Source organism: Ictidomys tridecemlineatus, chromosome 8, assembly GCF_052094955.1.
Source record: "Ictidomys tridecemlineatus isolate mIctTri1 chromosome 8, mIctTri1.hap1, whole genome shotgun sequence".
Classification (NCBI taxonomy): domain Eukaryota; kingdom Metazoa; phylum Chordata; class Mammalia; order Rodentia; family Sciuridae; genus Ictidomys; species Ictidomys tridecemlineatus.
The window spans coordinates 108419465-108437737 of NC_135484.1; the positions used below are offsets into that span (position 1 = coordinate 108419465).

General features: G+C 45.0%; 1 protein-coding gene across 3 annotated transcripts; it reads right to left on the reverse strand.

Annotated features, from left to right (window-relative positions):
• Window positions 1–5960: 5960 nt before the first annotated feature.
• Cnpy3 (canopy FGF signaling regulator 3) lies at window positions 5961–16715 on the reverse strand. 3 transcript variants are annotated; one of them, XM_005318675.5, is made up of 6 exons: window positions 16177–16504; window positions 10140–10263; window positions 9106–9202; window positions 7290–7412; window positions 6968–7085; window positions 5961–6666 (listed from the first exon to the last, which is right to left on the reverse strand). In XM_005318675.5, the coding sequence occupies exons 1-6, from the start codon at window positions 16325–16327 to the stop codon at window positions 6443–6445; spliced, it is 837 nt and encodes a 278-aa protein (XP_005318732.2). In that variant the 5' UTR covers window positions 16328–16504; the 3' UTR covers window positions 5961–6442. The 3 variants fall into 3 exon arrangements, 2 of the variants coding, with proteins under 2 accessions (XP_005318732.2, XP_040138626.1); XM_040282692.2 differs by lacking the exons at window positions 10140–10263; window positions 16177–16504 and adding an exon at window positions 9304–9322; XR_005732796.2 differs by lacking the exons at window positions 5961–6666; window positions 6968–7085 and adding an exon at window positions 9304–9361 and having other exon boundaries at window positions 7327–7412; window positions 16177–16715.
• Between the last annotated feature and the right edge of the window lie 1558 nt (window positions 16716–18273).

The following is an 18273-nucleotide window of genomic DNA, read 5'->3' on the forward strand; positions in this document are numbered from 1 at the left end:
CAGAATTGGAGGAACCCCAAAGACTGTGTAAGCATTCCTAACTTTCTAATTCTGGCACAGAGACAGTCCCAAATGGACCTGCCCAGGCCCAAACAAAGAAGCCTTGGGCTCATGTTCACCTTACAAAGAACTCTCTGAGAACAGGCTTAGAAAGATATTGTATTGGGTAATTTCAAGTAAGCCCAGAGTCATTCTTTTATCAGAATATTCTGGGGAAAATGCACTCTACCACCTCTTGACTTTATTTTCAAATCTCATCCTGAAAAAATTCTCCTCATTGGGCACCATGTTGTGTACTTGTAGTCCCAGCTACTTCTCAGACTAAAGCTGGAAGATCATTTGGAACCAGGAATTCAAGAACAGCCTGGATGACATAATGAGATGCTCAACTAAAAATAAATAAATAAAAAGATGTAATCTCAGTGGCTCAGGAGGTTGAAGCAGAAGGATCACAAGTTCAAGGACAGCCTCAGCAATTTAGCAAGATCCTAAATAAATTAGTGAGACACAGAATCAAAAAAGGGCCGTGGAGGTGGCTTAGTGGTTAAGCACCCCTGGGTTCAATCTCTGGTACCAAAAATTTAAAAAAAGGAAAAAGAAAGAAAAGACAAAGGAAAGAAACATAGAATTATCCTCAGTTGTGGGCAGCATCACAGCATAATATACACCTTATTCAATGGGGTTGGCTGTGTTGGCTGTGTGTGGGGCTGAGTGCAGTGCTGGGAATCAAATCCAGGGTCTCCTACATGCTGGTAAGACCTCTATTACTGATCTATACCTACAGGTCAGAAAGAGAGAGAGAGAGAGAGAGAGAATTTTTAATATTTTTTTTTCGGCAGATACAACATCTTTGTTTGTATGTGGTGCTGAGGATCAAACCCGGGCCGCACATATGCCAGGCAAGCACGCTACCGGTTGAGCAACATCCCCAGCCCGATAATTTCATTTTTTTTTTTTTTTTAGAGAGAGAGAGAATTTTAATATTTACTTTTTAGTTTTCGGCAGACACAACATCTTTGTTTGCATGTGGTGCTGAGGATGGAACCCGGGCCGCACGAATGCCAGGCGAGCGTGCTACCGCTTGAGCTACATCCCCAGCCCCCGATAATTTCTTTATATAAATTTGATATGTATTTTACCCAGAGCCAAAAGGAAAATAATTATTTGGCTCTAAAATGACAAGCTAAATTTGATTATAAATTGACAAGCTAAAGCTGTTAAACAAAAATTTGATTATAAGGGTTGGGGCTGTGGCTCAGTAGAAGAACACTTGCCTAGCATGTGTGAGGCACTGGGTTCGATCCTCAGCACCACATATAAATAAATAAATAAAGATCCATGAATGACTAATAAAAATATTTTTAAAAATTTGATTATAAGAAGTGAAATTTTGCTGGGGATACAGCTCAGTTGGTAGAGTGCATACATCTCATGCACAAGGCCCTGGGTTCAATCCCCAGCACCAAATAATAATAATATATAAGAAGTAAAATTTCAAGGAAAAATAGACCTATTGCTATTAATTTTATTATACCAGAGTTTTTAAAATGAAAAATTTAAATTATTTATCTATTGTAAGTCTAGGGATTGAACATGGGGGTGCTCTACCACTGAGGTACACCTCCAACCCATTTTATATTTTGAGACAGAGTCTCCCTAAATTGCCCAAGCTAGTCTCAAATTTGCCATTCTCCTGCCTCAGCCTCCCAAGTTGCTGGGATTACAGACTAGTATGTGCCACTGTGTCCTCGGCTTATGGAGCTCTTTGATTAAAACTAGCCCAACAATATACATAGATACACACACACACACAATTTAGAGGAGAAAGGCTGGGTGCTTTGGCGCTCATCTGTAACCCAGCAACTTGGGAGACTGAAGCAGGAAGACTTCAAGTTCGAGATAAGCCTTAGCAATTCAACAAGTTCCTTGATGAACTTAGTGAGACCCAGTCTCAAATAAAAAGGGCTGGGAATGTGGCTCAGTAGTAAAGCACCCCTGGATTAAATCCCCAGTAACCTACCCCAACCCCCCAAAAATAGAGGTGAAAGGCCACACTGATACTGATAAAGAAGAAATTTATTTATTTTTTCTTGATACTGGGGATTGAATTTAGGGATGCCTTAACAATGAGCTACACCCCCAGCCTTTTTCATTTGATTTGAGATAGGCTAAATATTCCTTGTTTAAATAACGATGGTTAAGCTTTTTAGAAATGCAGACTGGGGTGTAGCTCAATGGTAGAGCATTTGCTAGGTTACATGAGGCCCTGGGTTCAATTCCCAGTTTCTAGAAATCACTAAATAACCCATTTCCTCATAGAGATTACATCCTCTTTCAATTACTGCAAAAATAAGAGTTAATCATAAAATAATAGCACCTAAGGTTGTTTGCCACATAGTAAGCACTCAAAAAATTAGTTAGTTACTATTCCAGTGAAACTCCTTAATAGAGGAAGCCAAACTCTCAGTGGATGTTGAAGTTTCCTTATGGTTTTTGCCCCTAGAATTAGTATACAGCTAGTATACAGTAATTAGTATACAGCTAATTAGTATACAGCTAATTTTATGGAATGATACTGGGTACCAATATAGAATTGGTACATAGTACCTTTCCATAAACCAGGGGGGCATGGGCCATGCATCCTTCAAGAAAAATGAGTTTTCTTTCAATATCACAAAATACAATGGACCAGACATGTTGGATGTAATGGTGCATGCTGATAATCCCAACCACTCTGGAGGTTGAGGCAGAAAAATTACAAGTTCAAATCCAGCCTGGGCAATTTAGCTAGACCTGTCTCAACAAATAAAAAGGGCCAGGGAAGGGAGGGTTGGAGTGGGGGTTTGAAGCTCAGTGGTAGAGCACTTACCTAGCATGTGCAAAGCCCTGAATTTAATCCCCATTACTGGAGCAAAGTGAGTGAGTATGTGGAGATGCCCTGATGAAGCCAAGAGGACCCCTGAGACCTCATTGTCTGGTTCTATGGCTCCTTTATTAGTATCTTTTGTAGTGTTGGGATCTAACCTACTGACGCAAGTGCTGTACCCGAGCAATGCCTCTCACACCACCTGTGGTTTTTCTAATCATTGAATTGGAACTGGCCTTGTGTTTTGTCCATCAGTCCTTGTGGTTCTGGTTAATGGGGCCACTCTGTCAAATCAATACACTCTGGTGTCTGACAAGTCATGTTTCTGAAGACAAAACCATGACCCACCGGAATCCTGCCACCTTAGGGCAGGTGAAGTAGGTCCTAGCCGGTCTCATCTTAAGAACTATATCTGTTCAGCTTGAAGACTGCTAGGTCCCAACCTAGCACTGCAATGGGCCCACCTAAATAAGCATTCCAAGTGATGCTCGTGTCCATGTTTATTTAGGAAATCCTGTTCTAATAAGATATTGGTTTTTGGTACTGGAGATTGAATCTAGGAGTGCTTTATCATTACATTACCTACAACCCCAGTCCACTTTTAAATTTTGAGACTGGGTCTTGAGGCTGGCCTCAAGTTTGCAATCCTCCAAGCTGCTGGGATTGCAGGTATGTGACATCAAATTGAGTCTCTAAAATAAGCACTAAAATGAGGTTAATTTGAGCTCAAGTTAACTGATGGGATTGGAAGGGGTGTGAGAAACTGGAAGGTAATAGCCAATTTTAGACTTCTTGTGGTAGGGAAAAGAAAAGAAATACCTGATAAACCAGATCCTGCCTTCTGCCTCTTCTAGGCTGGTTCAGGACTGTTTGTTGACATGGGCTTGGGGGGAGAGCTGGGCGGGGGGGGGGGGGAGAGGGTACAACAACCTGGCCCATGGGAGGCAGTGGGGGGCTGTCCTGCAGTAGCCACAGGTCAAAGAACAGAGAAGTCCCAGTGCTACCTGCCCTCAGGCCTTGGCTCGGATTGGGTCCCTGGGCCAACACCCCAGGAAGTGGATAGGGCTTTGCTTCATCCTTCTTTAAGAATCAATGACATTTTGGGGACAGACATAACTAGGCACTAAAATACTATGGGTTAGTGGCAGAATGGAACCAGAGACTGGTCACCAACACAAATTACACCAAACTACAAATGGACTCCTGGCCCAGCATGCAAGCCCACTACCCAACTCCCAACCATCTCCTATGCTCAGAACAAAGTTCAGTGCAGGACCTGATTTTAGACTGGACTCTCACAGTCCACAAGCCCCTTTAACAGTGGGAACATCAGTCCTGAAGATAGAGGTGGGGGGCTAGACTACAAAAGTACCATCCTCCAAGGACCTGTTCCAAGGCTCAACAGGGAGAAGAAAAGCTTCTTTGCTTCACTCTACAGAGCCTTGGGACCCTAACTTGGAAGAGGGGGCCCACATTCTCAGGAGCCTCCTACCACTGTCTAGTCCAGGAGTGTGGCGTGTTGATGGGGGTGCTCACATGCTAAGGGCACTCTGACAGCCATTTCCCGTTCTTTTCTTCTAAACAGCAATAACTGTTCCCTGTTTTCCTTTTCAGTGGTGCTGGGCAGTTGAATCCAGGCCCTTGTGCACACTTAGCATATGCTCTACCACTGAGCTACATCCCCAGCCCTTATTTTTTGAGACAGGATCTCACTAAGTTGCCCAGGCAGATCTCAAACTTGCTATCCTCCTGCCTCAGCCTCCCCAGTCTCTAGGGTCATAGATGTGCACCACAGTGCTCTGCTCTTATTTTCCTTTTACAAGAGTCTTGGTGGTGGTGGTGGGTCAAGGTCAAAAAAACAAACCAGTTATATGAATTGTACTACTAGGACCAGGTATTGAGGGAAGGGGTCCAGACAGCTGTGGATAGCGGAAAGACAAAGGACTTAAAATCTGAAAACCACAGTCTGAGTCCCAGATATTAACAGTAGGACCTTTGGCACATCACTTGTCCTAAGCCCACTTTCTCTTCTTTGTACAAAATAGGGCTACCATAAACCACCACCCAAGAGTGTTGTAAGTATTAAAACTAAAGCATAATACAATTACCATCACTATTGCTACCAACTATCTGAATCCCTGCCCAGCAGACAACTGGGGTGCACCTATACTTCCTCTCCTCTTCTCTAGAGGCCAACCTTCCTGTTCCTCCTCAGTCCTGGAGAACGTGGTGTTAACAAGGGATTGTTGGAAGACCAGTGTCAGTTACAGAAATCTTTTTTTTTTTTTTTTTTTTCTATTTTGTGGTGCTGGGGATTGAACCCAGGGCCTTATGCATATGAGGCAAGCACTCTACCTACTGAGCTTTATCCCTAGCCTCTAGATGCAACAATTAGGAAGAGCAAAGGGACAGGTTGAGTGCAGTGGCTCAGGAGGCTAAGACAGGATGATCACAAGTTCAAAGCCAGCCTTAACAACTTAGCAAGACCCTAAGCAACTTAGTGAGACCCTCTTTTAGATAAAAAATATATATTTGCTCAGTGGTTAAGTACCGCTGGGTTCAATCCCTAGAATCAAAAAAAAAAAAAAAAAAGAGACAAGTGACCAACTGTGGTCATCAGGGAACAAGGTTCAAGAATAGGCAGGGCCAGATAGAGGTGGGAGGGAGGTGGGAGCTGGTAAGGTAACAGCAAATACTTTGCACAACAAATGGAAAGGCTGGGGACAGGGAGACAGGAGAGAGGGAGGGAATGAGGGCAGCCAGGTGCCCAGGACACACATGCACAGCTTGAGGTAGGAGGGGTTGGTTGCTGGGAGGTCAGGGAGAACAAGGGCAGCTGCCACTGCTCCGTGAGTCAGCTGAAGGACAGCATGCTGACCCTCACCCTGTGCCCAGGCCTACTCCTCAACTCAAAATAGCCCTAGGTGCTCTCTGCCCTTGCTGCTCCCAACAGTTGACAGGTTCAGCTTTAATCATCAGGGTTGGGGCAACCATGCTCCCCTCTGCCCCCAAGGCTGGAAGGTGAGGGGCAAGATATAGCAACAAGGGTCTCCAGGGCACTTCTGAGGGCTGAAGAGGACTCAGGAGTCAGAAGCAAAAGGCCAAAAGGTTTTTACTCTGTGAGCCTCTTCTGTGGGAAGGAGAGCTCAGGGTGTCCATGGGAGGGGGTGCAGGGAGGGGAGCTCTGGGGGTTGCAGTTTTACTTCCTGTGGGGGAAGAAATGAGAGGAGTAGAGGTGGTTGCACCCTCCTCACAGGGACTGGAGGGACTCTAGTCCTGGTGCCCAGTTCTGACACCTGCCCTCCTAAGTGCACACTGGAGTCCTCGAAGTCTTGAAACCTGCCTGAAGCCCATGTCAGAAGAGGAATTCATGGCAGAGGGAAAAAGCTGGCATGGGCTAACCAAAACTGCTTGGAGTTCTTCTCAGGGCTTGTTGTCTTTCCTTGGCAGGAAAAGGGCACAGCTGAGGCAGGAAGACCTGAAGCCAGGAGGAGAGTCATCTTGCCTGCTGGAGCCGTGCCCCAGACTCTTCAGCTTTGAGGTTTGGGTCTTCAGATCTGGTATGCTGGGTGAAGCTCAAAGCTCATCAGGGGCGCTGTGCGGGAGGGGGGATGCCTTCTGGATGCCCTCTTCTTCCTCGGGGCTGGGGTCTCCCTCAAGGCCTCCCAACTCCTTCCTCTGCTTGCTGCTGCTGCTCCTGCTGCCTGAGGCCTTGGCCCTGCTGCTCTTTTTCTTGGACTTTTTCCCTCCTAGGGCAGCTGTGTCCCCCTTCTTGCCAGACCACCGCTCTTTCAGGCAACCTAGGCAGGGAGAGAAAGAGACCACAACAGAGCTACCTCAGGACCAGATTGCTGGGGAGTAACACTGACTGGGGAGCCACTGTAGCAACCACATCAGTGCCAACACAGCATCCCTGCCACCCGCCTCTATGTACCCCTCTGGGGGTGCCTCAGTTATCTGTGTTATCCTGCACTGGTTTTGGACATATCTCATCAAGATCCCGAGGACAGAGATCACCCATGCTCTCTTCTACCTCTCCTGCCCTCCTCCCGAGGGGGAACACAGGATACAATTCATCCCTACACTTCCCCTCCGACTCACTGGTATCTTTTCCCTTCAGCACATGGTTGGCGCAAAGGAATTCAGTCAGGTCCTCCTCCTGGTGGTTCCTGTACCAGTCCTCGATCACCTCCTCAAACTCTTCCACCAGCACATCGCACTGTGAATTCACAACACTGAACATTGGCCAAGCCCCACACCTGACCCACTCCTGGGGTAGTGGGCTAAGCCAACCACCTACCAGGAGATAAGTGGGTAGCGGTGATCTGCCTGAGGAATCTGAAGCACAGGCTGTAGGTGGCCTTCCTCAGTGTAGACCCAATCCCACCTGCCCATCTAGCACAGCAGATTGAAAAGCCCATACCTGCTTCTTGAGGTCGGCCACCTCAGCAGAAGTCTCATTCCACAGCTCATAGGGGATGTCCATCACCACTTTGACCCCTTTGTGTACCAGGTTGTGCAGTGTCTCAAAAGTCTCTGACATGCCCTGGAAGAGGCCACCAGACATGGGAAGTAGAGGCATCTTTGCTATCTCCCATCCTCCCCTCCCTAGTGTCTGAGGGCCTGTCTTGAGAGATCAAAAGCCTCTAATACATCTAGCCCTCAATGGCGTCTTCCTCTCCACTCTCTCAGGCTGCTTTCCATCACCCCTGCACACCCACACCCTGACCTACTTCCCTACACCTCATTCTTTCAAAGAGATCTGCTGTTGTCCTCAGGTTCTTTGAACTTAGACTCCTTTTCAGGAAAAAAGTTTGTCTTGGCTCCCTCCCTTCACTGTGGCTGGGCACACCTACTCCCTATACCCAGACTCACTCTCTGCTCCAAGTTCTTCCTCACCTATGTCTTTATTTTGTAAGAAAATATCAGAGGCAGGAAAGAGGAAAGATACTTTACTCTATAGAAGCTATCTCTGCCAGCTACCCTGGTCTTATCCTCAGGACAACATATTACCCAGTTCCTCCATTATCCTAGATTTAATTCACACATATACAACATACAGGGGTTGGGGAGGTAGCTCAGGAATAGACTGATTGCTTAGCATACGTGAGGAAGCCCCAAGTTTAATCCTGATCTCCAGCAAAAACAAAACAAACAAAAAAAGCATTCAAATATATCCTCTCCCCAATTCTTGCTTCTCAAACAAGAAGTAGTGTATCATACACAATTTTGCAGCTTGCTTTTTTTTCACTTAATAATATACCTTGGAGATCAGTTTAATTCAACTCATAAATAGCTGCCTCATTCTTGGTTTACAGCTGCCTCACAGCCCACTGAATGGCCATCTTAATGCATGTAACTCTTCCCCTACTGGTAGATAGATTGTTTCTAATTGTGTGCTACAGAAAATAATTTTTAAATATTTTTTAAATTAAATCAATCATGAATTTATTAGCTAAACTCACACAAGTTTTATTGTTATTTCATTTTTTTGCAGTGCTGGGGTCAAACTCAGGGCCTCGTGCATGTTGGCAAACATTCATCCACTGAGCCACATCCCCAGCCCTCAGATAAATTTTAAATACAAAACCTAAAACTACTGCTGCTTGAGACCATATCCTTAGGTATCCCAGGGTTTATCTCTTTTACTAAAAGGCAATTTAAGGGGCAAATGTGGGCAATAACTATCTTACCACATGCTAAGAACTGAAGATGTAGAGAAAAAGCAATAACAGCCTTGCTATAAGCAATGTCTTCTTCAGAGACAGAAGCATCATGCACAGCAAGTGAATCAAATGTAACACAGGCACACTGGAAGGAGTCTAGAGAAGTGCTACCATGAGGGTATGGATGAGGAACTAGGCAATCACTATCCCCAAGTGTCTTCTAACATCTTCCCTTCTAACCATATGTGCACATCCTATACCTTGCTTAGTCCTCTTTACTCAAGTGTTTTAGACCCCCATGGGAGTTGTCAGCTGGTGCATTTCTGCCTATGTCCATGAATGAGGCAGGACCCTAATGGACAGCTCCAGGCCATCATGAATTTGTCTAATGCCACAGAAAAGTCAGGCCACTCAGGAGGAGAGGAGTGCAAATGGCAATCCAAGAGTAGGAATAGGCAACAAGGGAGGCCTCTCCTAAGACATGATCTGCAAATCACCCTCACACTAATAGACATACTTAGAAACAACACAGGCCTGGCCTAAGAGGGGATGAAGGACAAGCACAAAGCCAACCTTGGCAAACCGGTTGCTGCCGGTCCTCTCCTTGTGCAGGCTGTAGTCCAGGAGCCTCTTGCAAATGGTCTCAGTGACTTCAATTAACCGTAAGTCCCTGCCGAGACAGCAGTACCAGAGGAACTAAGTTCTCCTCCCAGTCCCAGTGGTTAGTAGTCCGTCCCTCCAGCCCAGTTGCCCAACACCTGAGCATCTCACCAAAGGGAAGTCAGAGCTGGAAAGAAGATAGTTCATCTGGTATGGGGGTTCTGAAATGCTGGAACACAGACCAGAGAGACAACATTTTAACAGCTCTAAGGGAAGGACCTTCTTTCTTTCCTTTTCTTTATTTTTTGCAGTACTGGGAATCTAACCCAGGGCCTCACGTATGCTAGGAAAGTGTTCTACCATTTCAATTTTTTTTTTCTTAAATAAAACCAAATGTATCAAATTTTGATGGTAAAATACCATTTCATTTTGAAAGAATGATCATAGTTAACAGAAGTTGTTTTTCTTGTTTAATAATTTTATTTGGCAAGATAAAAACAAAAAGTTGATAATTGCATGTCACCACTTTATTTATTTATTTGTTTGTTTGTTTATTTACTTATTTATTTTTGAGGGTGATGCTGGGGATTGAACCCAAGGCTTTGCACATGCTGGGCAAGTGCTCTACCCTTAAGTTGCATCTCAAGCCCTATTTTTTTTTTTTAAGGCAAATCCCAAGTCTCTGGGGTTACAGGCATGCACCACCATGCCAGCTTCAATTTTTTATAAATTACACTGGTCCATGAAATCTTGGTCTCTGAATCACTAATATAGTACTATTAGTCTTGCTTTTATAGATGAGGAATCTGAGTCCCAGAAAAGTAAAGAAATTTATAAAAAGGTCAGCTAATTAGCTGGAAATAGAATCAGTGGGCATACTTGGGTCTCAGAGCTGACTCCCTTGTGGTGGGTTTGCCTAGCTGAAAGGGAAAAGGGAATGCCAAGCCCCCAACCTGCCCCCCACCAGGTACAAAGCAGGCTAAGCCACTGAGTCCCCATTCACTTACGACTTGGTATATTTGACTCCAGAGGCCTTCCGGTCCAGGATGCCATAGCCCGTGTCAATCACCTCCTTGGTCTTGCTGGTTTCCTCAAAGGCTGACTTCAGCTCCACAGCAACATATTTACACACTGCGGGAGGGAGATGCACCACAGCCCACTGAGTTTACAGGAGCTTCTGACCAGAGGCAGCTCCCAGCAAGTCTAGGTGGGTGTCCTTTCCTAGCCTGAGCTAAGTCAATACTTAAGGCAAGAAAGGAGATAGTACCAGACCCCAAATGGGGTTCACTATAAGAAAACGGCCCCAAGAAGATCTACTGTCCAATGTCACTCTTGGTCTGAATTCTCCTGACTACATTTCTATCATGCCCCTCACACTGCCCTCACCTCATCACTTTACTTTTAAAAATGTTATACATAGAGCTGGGGCTGGGGCTCACTGCTAGCACACTTGCCTGGCACGTGTGAGGCACTGGGTTCAATTCTTAGCACCACACATAAATAAAAAAATAAAGGTCTATCAACAACTAAAAAATAAATAAATAAAAGTGTTATACATAAAATGGGTGAAGAGCTACATGCCCATAATCACAACTACTCAGGAGGCTGAGACAGAAGGATCTCAAGTTCAAGGACAGCCTGGGCCACTTAGCAAGTAAAAAATAAAAAAAGAGCTGGGGTCGTGGCTCAGTGGTAGAGTGCTTGCCTAGCATATGTGAGGTCCTGAGTTCAATTCTCAGCCCCATAAATAAATAAATATAAAGGTTCTCAACAACCAAAAAAAAAAATTAAATTAAAAATAAAATAAAATAAAAAGGACTCAGTGGTAGAGTGCCCCTGGGTTAAATTGCCAATACAGCAAAATAAATAAGTAGTAGCCAAGCATAGTAGCGTACAACTGTGATCCCAGTTATTCTTGGGGTTGAGGCAAGAGGACTGCAAGTTCAAGGACTGCTTCATTAATTTAGCAAGACCTTGTCTCAAAATAAAAAGGGCTACTGATATACCTCAGCAGTAAAGCACCCCTGGATTCAATCCCCATTACCAAAAACAAGAACAAAACTCACATACGGAAAAGCTCAAAGAGTGCAATGAATAACAATATCCTTCTGCTCATATTCAACAGTTAATGATTTGCCATAATCTCTCTCCAATATCTAATATATATCTTAATAACATATATATTGTTTTTGCTAACCCAATTTGAAAGTATGAACTTTCACCCCTAAATATATCATCATATACCTCCCAAGAACAAGGACCTTTTATGTAACCATAAAACAATTACAATGTTGGAAAATTAACAATAATTCTGACATCATCTAATAGTCCATATTAAAATTTACCTAACTGTCCCTAAAATGTCTTTTTGTTTTGTTTTGTTTTGTGGTACTGGGTATTGAACCAGGGCCTTGTGCACGTGAGGCAAGCACTCTACCACTGAGCTGTATCCCCAGCCCCCTAAAATGTCTTTTTAAAAAATATTTATTTATTTATTTATTTTTAGTTTTATTTATTTATTTTAATATTTATATTTTAGGGTTTTTTTTTTAAGTGGACACAATATCTTTATTTTATTTTTTATGTGGTATTGAGGATCGAACCCAGCGAGCATGCTACTGGCTTGAGCCACATCCCCAGCCCTTAATATGTATTTTTTAGTTGTAGTTAGACACAATACCTTTAGTTTATTTGTTTATGTGTGGTGCTGAGGATCGAACCCAGGGCCTCCCACGTGCTAGGCAAGCACTTTACCGCTGAGCCACAACCCCAGCCTCCTAAAATGTCTTTTATGGTTGTTTTATTACTAGATTTCATAAGTGTTTCAACACCAGCTCTCTATTCCTGACAAATTAATTTGTTTCATCTCCTCCAGAGAGGCCTGATTCCTACTGTTTCCATACATTCATTTTCTCATTTCCTCTCACTCTTCCTTGAACAGTTATTAAGTAACTCCTGTGTGTCAGGTACTGTTTGAGATACATAGATGAAAATAAGGGCCCTCCCTTCTTCCATATACTCAGTGTAAAGAAGCAAAGTTATAAATAAATAATTACCACTGTATAAGGAGTGCTATCTATAAGGTAGAGGGTCCTAAAAAAATGATTAATGCCCCTTTAGGGGCTTCTATGTCCTCTCCTATGTCACATTAAACCCTCCTGGGCTGGGGATGTGGCTCAAGCGGTAGCGCGCTCGCCTGGCATGCGTGCGGCCCAGGTTCGATCCTCAGCACCACATACAAACAAAGATGTTGTGTCCGCCGAGAACTAAAAAAAAAAAAAAAAAAATTTTTTAATTCTCTCTCTCTCTCCTCTCTCACTCTCTTTTTTTTTTAAGAGAGAGAGAGAGAAAGAGAATTTTTTAATATTTATTTTTTAGTTCTCGGAGCACACATCTTTGTTGGTATGTGGTGCTGAGGCTCAAACCCGGGCCGCACGCATGCCAGGCCAGCGCGCTACCACTTGAGCCACATCCCCAGCCCTCACTCTCTCTTAAAAAAAAAAAAAAAAAAAAAAACCTCCTCATCCAGGAAGCCTCCTGGACTAATAGTTTGGTTTTTTTTTTTTTGGGGGGGGGGCGGGGGTAGGTGGTAGGATTAAACCCTGGACTAATAGTTTTTTTTTTTTTTTCCTTTGGGGAGCGGGCAGGTGGTAGAATTAAACACTTGCTAGGCAAATGCTACACTGAGCTACATCCCAGCACCCCATCTGTTATGGTTCGGATATGTGGTGTCCCTCCAAAACCTCATCTGTGAGACAATGCAAGACTGTTCAGCAGGGCAAGGTGGCGCATGCCTGTAATTAGTGAGGCTCTAAGCAACTCTAAATAAAATATTTAAAAAGGGCTGAGGATGTGGCTTAGTGTTAGAGTGCCCCTGGTTCAATCTCTGATACAAAAAAAAAAAAAAGAATGTTCAAAGGCAAAATGATTAGGTTAGGATAGGTATAACCCAATCAATAGCTTAATCTATTGATAAGGACTAACTGGGTGGTAACTGTATGCAGGTAGGGTGTGTCTGGAGGAGGTAGGTCACTAGATGTGTGCTTTTGGGTCTTTAAGGTCTCTATTTTGGCCCTGGTGAGCAGAGGTCTTTCTCTGCTTCCTGATTGCCACGTGCTGAGCTGCATTCTTCCTCTACACCCTTCCACTAGGATGTCCTGCCTCACCTTGGGCCCAGGGTTAGCTGACCATGAACTGAGACCTCCGAATTATGAGCCACAAATAAACTTTTCCTCCTCTGCATTGTTCTTGTCAGATCTTCTGGTCACAGTGACAAAAAAGCTGACTAAAACACCATCTGCTCTTGATTTCATTCTGGGCCTCTGCAAAACTCACTCTCCCTAAGGGACTCAGTCATCTCAAGAGTCTCTCCATCTAGATAGACTACACAGGTCCCTAAAGGGGCATCACATATTGGGATTTTTTTTCCTGTATTGCTCTACTCTGAGTCTCTGTGCATGTTGGATGCTTGATTAAATACTGCTGATAGAGCCAGTGTTTGTAGCCTAGCAGCTTCTGATGCCTCTGAATGGAATAGTTTGCAGGCTAAATGCATGGTGCACTGTTATAACATTGATTGCAGAGTCTGGTCAAAAACCAGTTTACACAAAAATACATACATCCCCTGCAGGCTTGCTTGATGAAATTTTATAACAAATACATTAACTGATGCCTTGGAGAACTTGGAACACACAAAAGTTCCAAATTATAAACTGGTGATCTCAGAGTCTACAATGCATTGAGGTCATCTCTCCCTGAATTTCCATCCAGAACTATCTGGCTCCCTCCCCTCTTCTGTCCTAAAAAAGTTCATCATTTTTCTGGCTCCTCTGCCCCCTTCTCCCACGCCCTCAACATGTAATATTCCAGGAGGTGAAATAGGGAGATTTGGAACATCCTTTCTCTCTTATACCCACTGACCACAAACTTGCCTCCCAACTCTTCCAAACATTACCTCTTCAATACATCCTCTGGGATCCCTCAGAACCAGACCTGGAGGAAGCTCACGGCACAGACTGCAGACCCTCACAGACATCCACCCACTCTTTTTCTGGGCAGACTCTCTTTTCCTCTGTGCCAGGACCTGTTCCACTCAGGTTACTGAGCCTGAAGGCAAGCTTTGTGGGCCAGACACAATCAGCATTTAATAACAAAGGTGTAATAATAATAAATATAAATAAATGCAATATTAAGAGGAACTTAAGGGTTGGAGTTTGCCAAGCCATTCTGTGACTGAAAATCCCTTGTAAATTAATCTTCACCAATTACAAAATGAGATTAGGCTATTCAGAATGATCTCTAAGATCCTTGCCAGCTCTATGCTTCAAGTCTGTGAATGCCTGCTAAGGAAAAATATGTGAGCTTTTCAGACTATGAGAATTATAAAAGAAAACAGTAAGAGCTTCTTGGTATCAGAATAAGATTAAAACAAACAAAAAGGAAGTGAAACACCAAAGTGTATCAGAACTAGAGGAAGAGTGGAAGGAAAGCATCTTGACACAGGCTAGATGTACACTGGGTGCCCTACCCATGAGGTGAGGTCAGCCATCTCTGGAGTATCTCTCAATATCTTTATTTTACGTTTATATGGTACTGAGGATCGAACCCAGTGTCTCATACGTGCTAGGCGAGCACTCTACCACTGAGCCACAACCCCAGTCTCCTGTTTTTGTTTTGTGTGTGTGTGTGTGTGTTACTGAGTATTGAACCCAAGATCACTTTACCACTGAGATACTTCTCGTGTGTGTGTGTGTGTGTGTGTGTGTGTGTGTGTATGTTACTGAGGATTGAACCCAAGATCACTTTACCACTGAGATACATCTCCAGCCCTTTTTTAATATCCAGAATGCTATGCTGCCCAGGCTAGCCTCAAACTCACAACCCTCCTGCCTTGTCCTCTCACGTAGCTGGGATTACAGGCGTGCCATCAGTCTGCCTGGCTTTTAGCATTTCATTTTCAATCCCTCAAATGGAAGGATTATGTGTCCCAAATCACCCACCCCAATTTCCAGTACTTAGGGAACATCTGCCCTGGTGCAAGCTTTTAATTAAAATAAAATGAATCTATAGCCAACTTTCTGGGGAGCCTGTGGCTAGAGTGTGGGAAGGAAGGGGTGAGTATTAAGTTCAAAAAATGGAGGAAAAGGGCTGGGGATTTAGCTCATTTAGTAGAGTGCTTGCCTTGCATGCACAAGCACCACAATCCCCAGCACCACACATAAACAAAAGACAGAGGGAGATGAGCCCTTCATAATTTTGTATCTTTGCCCAGACTCTCTTTCTCAAGGTCCTGCTTCCACCCCTATATCTTGGGGTCTTCACATTTGTAAAATCTTTCTCCCTCACTAAATTCCCCCAAGCTCTGTGTTTGCCCTAAAGTGACTTCTTAGGCCTCAGATCCTCCTTCCTGAATACACACTCACAGGCCCTTCATTTAATCATGTGTACTTCAAAAACAATTTATTAGGTACTTGATAGATACTGTGTGAATAAAGATGGAACAAGAGACAGGGACAAGAGACTACTACAGAGATTAGGTTGCAGTGTCTGTCCACACAAAGAGGAGAGTATCAGATTTTTCTTCACCCAAGATGAGTCATATGGAGCTTTTCAGTTCCTCAAAACTCTTCCTTTGCTTCCCAGTCTGCAGGCCTCTGCATCTGCTTCTGCATCTGTGGTTTCCTCTGAGAAGGCTACTCTCTCTCCACTTCTTGTCACCTGGCCTAAATACTCTGCAGGCTTCCTATAAGACTTAGGGAAGTCTTATGACCCCTCTACATACATCCTTCCCTCTAGCCCAATATCTCCTGGCTAGAATAGCTGCTCCTCACAGGCCCCCAAAGCCCTGTACCTCCCTATCAAGGAACCTCTCGTCCACCCCGACATCCCAGCGCCCAACATAGTGCCAAGCACACCGAAGGTTCAATGAACGCTAAGACCTCGCTCTAGAGCCTGGGATCCTCCATCCATCCACCCTACTGGGAAAGCCCCGCCCCCAAGCCCGCCCCTCAGGCAGGATACACCCCGTGGGCCCCGCCCCCTCACCTTCGCATTTGCTGGGCAATCGAACCCAGTCGGTCTCCTCGGCCCTGGCTTGGCTCGGGCCCAGCTCCGGGGCCGGCAGTTGCAGCAGCAGCAGCAGCAGCAAGGGGAAAAGCAGAAGACAGCGGGGCGCGGGCTCGGGTAACGAATCCATGGCCCAGCCGGACCCGACCCGAGCGGACCGGGCGGCGCTTCCTGCAGCGGCGCGCGCTCCGCAGCTTCCCCGAGCCGCTTCCGGGACTGCACACGTGCCTCAGCGTAACCACAGCAACTGCGAGCCCCTGGCCGCCCCCTCCTCTGGCTGATTCAGCCCGCCTTCAAAGCGGACGAAGGCCCGCGGACAACCCAGCCAATGGGCTTTCTCGGTATTTGCCTTTTAGCGAATGGGAAGACGATCTTTTTTAAGCCTCCGCCAATAAGAGAGAGGAGAGTGGCCTCAGCGACCTAGGGCGACATTTTTTCCCACCCCCTAACAGAAGCTCGGGGAGAGGCTGGAGGACCCGTACTCAGGGAGTAGGACCCCTAGTCCGGCCCTGAGTGGACTAGTTCGGACGCATTGGCCCTGGGAGCTGGGGGAAGAGTTTTTTCCTGGTTTCCTCCTCCACCTTAAACGTCACTTCCCTCTTGGATTCATAAAGCCCCAAACTCTTACTGAGCACCTGCTTTTTTTTTTTTTTTAATTACTGTATAGTTATACATACTATTGGGGTTCTTCTGACATAATCATACATATAATAATGGAATATAATTTGCCTCATTTCAATCCCCGGTACTTCTCCCCGCCCCCAGCACCTGTCTTTAAATTTCGTTATTGTTGTAGGCCACCCTAGTAGGCCCACCGGGTGAGAGAAGGACTCCTCAGTCTCCAACGCTCAGTAACCCTGTATTTGTCCTAGTGAGAACTATAATAAGTAACTTCCTCTCCGAACCACAGCTTCTATTTGTTTGATGACCAAGTGATCCTTGTGCTGTGAGAGACTGGCCTATTTTGGGGAAGCTCAAATCATTTAATGGAATTAAAGCTTATGGAGCAGATGGCAGAACATTAAGAAATTTTCTTTTCAGTATGTACTCAGTTCCTTTTACTGTCCTATTATTTATTTCTTTAGGTTCAGAGCTCCCAGGGGCAGGAAGTTGGCTGATGAGCAAATGCATATCCCTCCCACTTCCCCAGCAACAACGGGGTGCCTGGCACAAGGAGATAGTTAGACCCCTCTCTGCTGTATCATTAAGAAAAGGGTTTGGCCGGGCGCGGTGGCCCATGCCTGTAATCCCAGCTCCTCTTGAGGCTGAGGCAGAAAATCATGAGTTCAAAGCCAGCATTGGCAATTTAGTGAGGTGCTAAGCAATTCAGTGAGACCCTGCCTCTAAATAAAATACAAAATAGGGTTAGGGATATGGCTCAGTGGTGAAGCACCCCTGGGTTCAATCCCAGGTACCAAAAAAAAAAAAAAAAGACACTCTGGGTCCTAGGGGTTGCTTCAGTGTCCTGGAAATACACACAGATCAATCCTGTTTCTCTGGGAAGTTGTCTGCAAGTTGCATTTTTGCCTATAAAATTCTCTCTCCCAGTTCCTTATGTTTCCTTCCTAGCAGTTGGATATTTTTATTACTTTATGAAACTTCAAAGGACTGAAGCCCAAGACTTTGATTTGTCATTTTCTGGTCTTACTTCTTGCTTAAAACAACTGTAAGCTCTTCTGCTGCTCTTGCCATGTACACCATTAGCCCACCCGGGATTCTGTGGTCTGTCTGCTGACCATCATGAGTGACTCACCCAGGGCTCCCTGACATCTGCTGCCATTGTTCAGAAATGGGGTCATTTTGCAGGCAAACGATGCCACCTCCAGCAAAAGAGGCATGTTCCTGCAAAGTTTTTAGACATAACCGAGCACCTGAATGACAGTCCAACCTCAGCAACTGCTCAGCTTCAGCACAGACTGGATGGCTGCCACTGTACTGGTGTTGATAGGCCCCAGGGGGCTGCAGTCACAGGGTGGGGGTGAGGGGCCACTGAAAGGCCAAGGTTGGAGATTAAAATGCACACACAGAGATAGCAGTGACAAAGATGAAGCACTTTACTGCAAGCTGGTTCTAGCT